The 9,664-nt window shown below is 51.6% G+C and overlaps 1 protein-coding gene across 1 annotated transcript; it reads right to left on the bottom strand.

Moving 5' to 3' along the window:
- Positions 1–483: 483 nt before the first annotated feature.
- CEACAM19 (CEA cell adhesion molecule 19) lies at positions 484–6,750 on the bottom strand. The gene is given in 7 exon segments (XM_059383389.1): positions 484–1,315; positions 2,390–2,475; positions 3,382–3,399; positions 3,402–3,427; positions 6,344–6,405; positions 6,407–6,495; positions 6,711–6,750. Coding segments are annotated over 7 exon segments (375 nt in total). The 3' UTR covers positions 484–1,261.
- Positions 6,751–9,664: the final 2,914 nt, after the last annotated feature.

The following is a 9,664-nucleotide window of genomic DNA, read 5'->3' on the forward strand; positions in this document are numbered from 1 at the left end:
GCCTGGCACACAGACTTGTTTTTCAGCTTCCAGAGCAAAAGTGACAGTCTGCCGTACCTTATGTGGGGGGATTCTTATCCCCTGACCTGTCAGCTGCTCCTCATCTCCCTGACCTCGCCTCCCACCCTTTCCTCCTTCCTTCCTCTGCTCCCACCACCCTGGCCTCTTTGCTGCTCCTTGACTCACCCCTCCCCGCAAGGCATACTCCTGCCTCAGGGCCTTTGCACTTGCTGTATCCTTCACCTGGAATGCTCTCCCTTCAGATCCCTACATGGCTTCCTCTTTCTCCTCGTTTAGGTCTTTGCTCATCGTCACCTTCTCTGCAAGGCCTTCTCTGCCCTCCCTATTTAAAATCACAATCCATCCGTGCTCCCAATCCCCTTCTCTCTTCATTCCCCCGCCTCCTCTTATCACCATCCAGCACACCACGTATGTTAGTTACTCTGATTGCTGACTCTCGCCTCCGCCACAGTCTGTTTTGTTTCCTCCCAAAGCTGCAGGATCCAGAACCGTGCATAGCACATGGCTTATTTATTGCTGAATGAATGAATAAATTAAGGGTGACAGATTGGGTCCACATTTGGGACTGGGTGGAGGTTGGGAGGGGGGAGGAAAGGGATCTGCTGCCCTGAGGGCCTTGGTATGATTCTGGATCAGGAACAACAGGTGGAAATTGGTGACAGGTTCTGAGAGACTGAATCTCGAGCAGGGAAGGGATCTGGCAGCTGTGCTCACTGGCCAGGACTGTCGTCGGGGGCCTCCCATGTCATGCACCTTATCCTTTGGGGCCTGTGTGGTAGGGAGCTGCCTTGTCCCTAGGGGAAGGGCTCCAAGGAAAAACAGGGAGCAGGGGTGGGGCACTGTGGGCTGACAGTTAAAAGCCCAGCAAGTAGGAGCCTGTGAGTATGGCTTGAAGCAGGCCTGAGACCGCTTTCCTCACACCCAAATATCCAGTGCGTGTCTGGGGGTACTTTGGGTTAGGAGAAGGCAAGAGCCTGCTTTTCCCAGGCACGAGGCCCAGGCCAGCTTGCTGGATGGACCAGACTTGAGGGTGGATTATATACTCAGAGGGTCAGAGAGGTGCTGGGCCCATCACAATCTCTTGGCCCCGGCCCAGTGCTGTGCTGAGTCTTCATTTAAGGCCACCTTATTGAGGCCCTGCTGTGCTGGTCCTGTGGGGTCTCTGGTGTGGCTTTTCTGGGTGCACCAGGCCCCCAGGGGAGGGCTGAGTGTTTTGCTCTTCCAAGGGCCTGGGACCTCTTCAGGGGGTTGGCACGAGCTGGCAGTAACGGGCAGGGTCGGGGTTCAGCAGGTCCTGGGGGGGAAGGGGAAGAGAAGGATTGTGGGTGAGGTAGGGGGAGAGCACACCTGGAGAGAATGATGGAAGGAGAGAGGCGCGCAGAGGCGGGAGACACCAGGCACCGGGAGGGCCAGAGAAAGGGGTGGACACAGAGCAACAGGGATGGGGAGACAGGAGGGACAGGAGCACAGAGAGGGAGAGAAGGACAGAGACATCAAGAAACAAAGACGGGTGAAGAGATAGATAGAGAGACAGAAAAAAGGATGTAGGGAACCAGAGAATGACAGCAGGAGGCACCCGGAGAGGTGTAGAGAAATGAGAAATGTAGACAGACACACGGACACAGAGATCCAGGGCTAGGACCTGCAGCCCTCGGATCCTTCTAAGAAGGAGGAAGTTACAATCCCAGGAGGGGAGAAACTGTGTTGTGCTTCCCGGGGAAGCTACAGACTCCAAGACGGTCAGTGGTGGACGGTCAGTGAGGACAGCCCTGTCCCTCTCCACCCCGATCTGCCCCTGGTTGGGATCCCTGCCATGTCCCAGCTCCACACCTGGTAGGGGTGGTTCTCTGGATCCGGCTGCTGGGGCAGAGGCTACAAGGGAAGAGCATGGGTGAGCCAGGTCCCCAGCACCCTGACACCCTCCCACCTTTGACCTTTGCTGTGAGGACAGACCTGGCTTCCAAGTCCCCATCGCCCCTTCCTGACTCCACGGGTGGTGTGGCCGGTGTTCTGACAATGACCCCCATAATGCGCTTAGCCTCCCTTGCACGCCTGTGATTCTAAGCTTTTCATCTCAGCTTTTGATATTTCTCCTCTTACTCATTTGAATTCTTCTTCTTATCATCTTCCACCTGATTATAAAGGGAGTATCTGCTCAGTGTGGAAACTACAGACAAAGGGAAGAGGGAAAAGAAAGCACCCCTGTGCGCCACCCCCCACAACCTCCATACCCGAGAGACTAATGCTCCTTATGTTGTGTCCTTCCAATCTCTTTTCCTGGTGGTTTTAAAATAGGGAGCATCCCAGGTTGAGTTGTGTTCCTACAGTGCGGGACAAAGTGACGGGCACCACAGGGGGTGGGACTCACCATGGAGGTGTTCGTGGACCCCGTGTCACTGGGGGGAGACACCAGGAAGGTCGGAGATGGCATCACTTCATAGATGTCCTGGTCACCTGAAGCAGAGGACAAGGGAGGAGCTGGCTGACACACAGCCTGCAGGCGCATGCTGGCTGCTCTCAGTGGCTGCTATCATTTATTTATCTAACATTGGTACAAATCCCTTTCCTTCCCCAGCCCTGTGCTGGGGACACAGCAGAGACTGAGGCAGTGCTGGCCCTGCCCTTCCAAAGCTCGCATCCAGTAGGGGAGACAGATCTGTCCCCAGAGTGGTAGGGCTGAGTGGCGGAGCCCAGAGAGCTCCTGGAGGGGAGCCAGGGAGGGCTCCCTGGAGGAGGGGACATCTGAGACTGGGAAGAGAAGTGAGAACTACACAAAAGCAGGAGGGAGTGGCTGGTGGGGATAGCCTGCCATGTTTGAGGAGCTGTGATATATTTGGTCTGTCTGGATTATACATATAGTTTATTTTATATTGTTTTGCTTCTGAGGGTGGGAATGTTACATGTGGGAGATGAAGCCAGGAAAGACAGTGGAGACCAGTTTAGGGGGGTCTAGAGAGCCATGTAAAGGAGGGGACCCTGGAGAGCTACAGAGGGCCTCTGAGCAGAGGAGAGACAGGGTGAGAGCTTTGGCAGCACTCTGGCGGGGGATGGGGTCCTTCCCACCCCCCATGGGGTGGAGGCCAGCCTGGGGTCCGGGAGCCCAACAAGGAGCTGGGTGTGGGCACCTGGGAATAAATGAACCACCGGGACTGGATATGCCAGCCACTGAGAAGAGGAGGAAAAGCAGATTTGGGGTGAGTGCCGAAGTACTCGGAATCTGTGGGCTGAGTCTGGGGGGCTCCAGAGAAGTCTGGGTGGGATGAGTGATTGGGGGGTGGTGAGGGTGTGTGTGGCTGATGGGAAGAAGAGGAAGGAGCTGCGAGGAGAGTCGATAGCCACCCACCGGGACCTTTGGCTTACCAGCATTGTGACTGGGTGGGCCTCCGGCTTCTCTGTGGGTGTCATCCTGAGGACAATGGAGAGAACACTCTTAGGGTAGTAAGCGGCTCAGGTGGGTGGAGAGAAAACTCAGAGAACCTGGAAAGCCCATCAGTTCATCAGAGAGAGAGAGAGAGAGAGAGAGAGAGAGAGATATGATCCCTGCTTCAGCATGAGCTAAGACAAGGTCTCCCTTATCCCCACCTCTTCTCTCATAATCTCCAGTCACTGAGCCCTTCCTTAGTTTCCCCAGCTGCCACCATATGCCCATGAGTGATGTTTCCCTAATGTCACAATTTAGGCAGACCTTCTGAATGATTATGCTCCTCCCACCTGTTTCACGATTTCCTTGATATCTCTTTGAATCAGCTCAACTGAATACTTCTTTTTTAAAAGATTTTATTCATTTATTTGACAAACAGAGATCACAAGTAGGCAGAGAGGCAGGCAGAGAGAGAGAGGAGGAAGCAGGCTCCCTGTCGAGCAGAGAGCCCGATGCGGGGCTCGATCCTAGGACCCTGGGATCATGACCTGAGCCGAAGGCAGAGGCTTTAATCCACTGAGCCACCCGGGCACCCCTCAACTGAATACTTTTATTTAAAAAGTACACTTGGCATCCCTGCAGCAAATTCATTAATTCACTAAACACATATTTACGGAACATGGGCCATGGGCTGGGTCCTTCTGAAGCCACGGGGGACACAGCGGGGAACAAGACAAAGACCCCTGGTCCCCTGGAGTGGGGGTCTCTAGGAGAGAGAGAGAGAGAAGTCCAAAAAAATAACTGGCAGTAGAATGTCAGGGAATGAAAAGTGCTAAAGAAAGTGAAGATAGAAAGAGGCAGAGGGTAGAGGTGTGTGTGTGTGTGTGTGTGTGTGTGTGTGTGTAGTTTCGAGTAGAATGGTATTGGTGGGGGGCTCATGGAGAAGGCGACATTTGAACAAAGGTCTGATGTAGGCATGTGGACCACCTTTGCAGAAATCATGGGAAAAGAGCTCTAACAGCCTGTGCAAAGGCCCTGGGCAGGAGCAGGAACAGCAAAGAGACGAATATGGCTGGGGCAGAGAGTGTTGGGGGCGGGGTAGAGGGGGGCAGCAGGTCAAGCTAGGTCTTGTATCCATAGTGAGGACTTTGGCCTCGACTCTGAGGGACTCAAGCTGACTGATTTTCACAGGATATTTCTGGCTGCTGAGTAGGAAACAGACTGTGTGGGCAAGAGCAGAAATGGGAGACAGTCAGAAACTGCCATATTATAATGAAACCAGACATAAGTAGAAAGTGATGGGGGAAATGAAGAAAAGCCAAACAATGGGTTAAATCCGTGGTTTGATAGGGTTCTTGGTTTTCTCTTGGGAAAAGCTAGCAAGTGTTAGAATGACTAGAACCAGATTGAGATATTCTCTTGCCACAGTCAGAATGCTACAAAGGGAACAGGAAAAGGAATTTCTCTGTGGAAATATTTCAGATTTATAGAAAAGTTGCAAAAATGGTACAAAGTTCCTTTTGCTTATTCAAAGGGCCACCTGCCAACCTGGAGGGGCCTGCCTCTTTCCTTGGTCTCTCCCTCCTCTCCGTGTTCGGGGGCTGGTTTCAGGCTACACCTGGTTGCAGGTTAACCAGAGGGTTATGGACCAGCATTGCCTCTTTTCCTACCACCAGTGAGTTAAGAAGGAGTGGGGGTGGTTAGCAGGGATAGCTTAGGTGCCTCCAATAGCCTTGTTAAACTGTGGCAGACATGATTAATCAATCACAGCATCTGTTCCTATATACAGACACCACCTCCAACTCCTGTGGCAGACATGATAAATCGATCACAGCATCCGTTCCCACTGCCCTGAGACACCACCTCCAACCCCTTTCCACCAAGCTCTCTAGAGCACCCAGAAGGAGGTGAAAGCTGTTTGCCACCCCTAAATGGGAGTGTGTTGGGAGAAAGACAAGTAAGTGGAAGGATGGAGATCTGGAGATCACAGCACCTAAGGGAGAGAATAGAAAGAGGGATTTCTCCTTGGAAATATTTCAAACTTAAAGAAAAGTTGCAAAAGTGAAGGAGGAGGCGGTGGAGAAAAGGTGACTGCCTTCATTTCCTGGGGATTAGGGAGAGCAGAAAAACTACACATTTCCAAGAGGCTCAGAACCCAAGTCAGGAGACAAAGTTCTGAACAGGCTGATCTCACGAGGAAGGAATTTTTCAGGAATAGACTGTTTCCTGGAAAAATAGGCCCTTGACTCTCTGTCCCATACAGAAGTAGGCGCCATCTGAGGCCTTGCCGGCCCACCATCCACTCTGCTTCTTTGGCACCAGAGTCTTTTTTTGTGGGGGTGGGGGAAGTCCCTCCCGCCTATGAATCCATTTAGTCTTGTGGAGCTGGGTTGTTCTCTGACTCCGGAGCTATGCAAATAGCCCAGGTTTGGCCAATCAGGGTATTCCAGCACCTGGCCACAGTGATTGGTCCACATGTGATTTGAGTTTAAGCCAGTGAGAAGCAGCCCTGGGACTTTTGTTAAGAGGCATCAGGAGCCAGGTGCAGTCTTCTCTCCGTGAGGGCTAAACTGGTGGGATATAAGCCTGGAGCCCCTGGGAGCTATCTTATCACACCACGAGGGCAGGTCCTGTCTGAGAATGAAGCCACCACAGAGTAAAGCAGAGTTGAGAGGTGTATGGAGGAGTCTCTGGACAAAATCAAGTCCCTGGATCCAGCCATATCTGAAGCTCATGAAAGACCAAAAAAACTTTCTAATTTTTTTAAGGCCATTCAAAGTTAGGATGTCTGTCCCTCGAATTCTGTCTCATACAGGATAGAAAGGCCCTTTTCACCTCAAGAGTTCCAATATTTGATGAGATTGTGTATGAGTCAGAGGACGTGACTCAGGGAAGAATCAATCAATCAAGGAGTGGGGAAGAAGACAGAGGGAAGGATAGAGAGGCCTGGGGCCCCTGTACCTGTGGCTCTGGCCCTTACAGCCTCTTGTTAACAGGAGATGGGCAATGCACCCAATGAAGAGGGGACCCGGCAGCAAGGGACCCAATTATAATGGCAGCCATGATCCCAGCACTCATAGGCAGGTGTGTTATGGGAAGCTCCTTAAGCTCTTCTGAGGGGCATGAGAAAGAAAGAAAGGTCTGTGAGATGTTCTAGGAGGGTCTCCCCACTCCCCTCACCCCTGCCTCAGTGACTGTCCAGAGAGCACTGATGTCCAGTTTCCTTTCCCCAGCCCAGAGCTTTCTCCTGCTTTTAGAGCGGAGCATCCACTATCTGGTTGATTCTGCACATAAAACTCAAGTCCCTGGAAGGAATTCCTTGTCTCACCCCACCTCAAAATCTTTGCTTCCTTAAGATTTCCTACCATATTTGGCACATCTGAAATCTACCTCCCAACACACTCCCCCACCTCACCCCACCTACCTGCTTTTACTCACCTCGGTTGGTTGGCACCTCTATCCTTCTAGGGCAAGAATGCTGTTCTGGGTCCTCATAGGGTCTTGATGCACAGGGTTCTCAAACACTACCTGCCAGGTTTGGGACAAAGCCTACTTGACTTCCTACCCCCACCATAAGGACCTCTAGCTTGACTATCAAGCAGAACACCTGTTATATCCCCAGCCCTTCTTGGCAGCTAAGCTCGTAGACTCTGAGGTCAGAATGCTGGGGTTCTCGTCCCTGGGCAGATTACTCAATCTCTCTGTGTCTCTTCCCATTTGTGAAATGGGGACAATAGGAGTGTCTACCTTGTAGGGTTGTGAAGACTGAATGAGTTTGCGCGCGCGCGCACACACACACACACACACACACACACACACACACAGTTCCTTTAATTATCCAAGAACGTAGGATCTGTGCCATTTTAAAGATGAGTAAACTGAGGCACAGAGAGGTAAGCTAACCTGGCCAAGGGATCAGAGTAGGTGCAGTGCTGGCATTACATGTGGGCCGCCTGAGCTTCTAATGACCACTCTGTGTGGCTTCCAAAGGAGGGGCCTTTGTCCCAGGAGCCCTTGAAGGATGGGAAGGAACTGTATCAGGTTTTGCATGACTGGAGTGAAGACCATTAAATCCAAAGGGACTAGAGTGTCACCATATATATATATGGATATATATTTGTGTTTGTAATTAAATTAATCAATATTTGTCTACTTTATCCATTTCCCTAAAAGTTTATCAGTTCAAAGTGTCTGAAATCCATTTTAAAATGTACTCTTCTCCCTGGGAGAAAGAGGATAGGCTGTTTCTGGGCATATGTGGCTGTTGCTCCCACAACCCGGGGAGATGGCTAAATCAGGCCCATTTTGCAGATGTGTACACCAAGGCCCAGAGAGGTTGCATTTGGGCAGAGGATAGAAGGCAGCCCCTCTTTCAGACACTGGAACTTAGCAACTGTTGCACCTTCTACCTTTTAATTGATTATTAATTTATTTTTAGGTAGGCTTCCCACCCAACATGGGGCTTGAAGTCAAGACCCAGAGATCAAGAGTCACATACTTTATCGACTGAGCCAGCCAGGTGCCCCCACCTTCTAGGTTTTTGAATCCCTCAACAGTAAGTGAAAATTCAGTGGCTTCTGTGAGTCACTCAGGAGGTGGGGTGGGGCAGAGGCTAGCTGGGCTGAGTCAAGGAGCTCCCCCACTTCCTGCCCTCCCCACCCCAACCCTGTTGCCCAGTCTTCTTACAGCATCCAGAGCCCCTTCCCCAGGATCTGCTTGTGCTGGTCCCTGCTGCCCTGTCCACCCACAAAGTTCCATCACTCACAGCTCCCTTCCTTACCCTCTGGGCTGCCCAGCCTTTGCCCATGCTGTCCCCTCTGCCTGGCACGCTTTTCTCCACACACGAAACATAACTCCTGCTCACTTTTCCATTCCTGGACCCTCTGCAAGCCTTCTCTGACAACCCCAGGCCAAGGAGACTCGTGATACGTTTTTCCGTTGATTCATGTTGGTAGATGGGACAGGAAGGAATACTTCAGGGGCGCCTGGGTGGGTCAGTCGGCTAAGTGCTGGCTAAGTGCTGGCTCTTGATTTCGACTCAGGTCAGGATCCCAGGGTCATTAGATCGAGCCCCCTGTTGGGCTCCCCGCTCAGCAGGGGGTTTGCTTGAGATTCTCTCTCTCCCTCTTCCTCTGCCCCTCACCCTGTTTGCACGCATGAATGCATGCTCTCTCTTGAATAAATAAATAAATAGATGAAAGAAAGAAAGAACAACGAATGAACTTCACCTACCTCCATTCTGACCTCAGTCTGTGCTTGGGAATTGACGAAGTTCTTTCCAGCTTGTCTCTCATGGAAAAGACCCACTCAAGCATCCTGTGATGGGAACTGAAACTACTCCCTCAAGCAGTGGGGACTGCTCTGAGCCAGCAAGACTCCCTTTCCGACTAACCCCAAGACAAGGACCTGACCTTCACTGCCCATTGACCTTTGTCCCACATTTACATTTTTCTTCTATAAACCTAGAAGTGTTTTCGGCACTTTGGAAACCGTCATTGGGATGCTAGTCTGCCGTCTTCCTGGGGCCGGTTTCACCAACCTTCCTCGCTCTGCCTTTGGGTTTTTGTACGCAGTGAGTGGCCAAACCTGGTCTGTTTGGGATCCCCGGAGCCAAGTGCTCCTGCACTCCTGCGCCCCAGCTACGGACCTGTAGCTGTGTCCTCAGCTCACTCCACCCCTCCGCCTCGGTGAAGCGATGGATCCCGCCTCCAGCTCTGGGTGGGCTCCCTTGGTTTATTCCCTAGTTACAACGACTGCATCAGGAAGGGATGCGGTTCAGGCCTAAGCCAATAATCGCTCTGCATTCCGTCAGCCTTCCTGATTAGTCCAGGTTGGTCCAATCAGAGTGAAGTGAAGGGGGGTGGTTCGGAGGGGGCTGCTAGGGGAAGGGATCCCTCGTTCTGGAAGCTGGAGACTTGGGAACCTTACGGTTATCATCTTGCTCCCTTGAAGGCATTAATCATGTCTCCTACCCCTTGGAAGGAGAACCCTGAACTTGAGCAGGGCAGAAATAAAGACATTTCCCAGCCTCCTTTGCAGCCTCCATACATGGACAGCTAGCTCATTCAAAAGCGCCTTAGAGCACGGTGTTGAACATCGCTGCTAACAGAACCCCAGGCAAGTTCACATACAACATTCTGTGTCTGAATTTTCCCATTATATAAGGATACCAGTCATACTGGATGAGGGCTAAGCCTAGTGATCTCATTTTAACCTGATTACCTCTATAAAGATGCTATTTCTAAGTAAGGCTATATTCTGATGTACTGGTGGTCAAAAAAA

Source organism: Mustela nigripes, chromosome 17 (genome assembly GCF_022355385.1).
Source record: "Mustela nigripes isolate SB6536 chromosome 17, MUSNIG.SB6536, whole genome shotgun sequence".
NCBI classification, from domain to species: Eukaryota; Metazoa; Chordata; class Mammalia; order Carnivora; family Mustelidae; genus Mustela; species Mustela nigripes.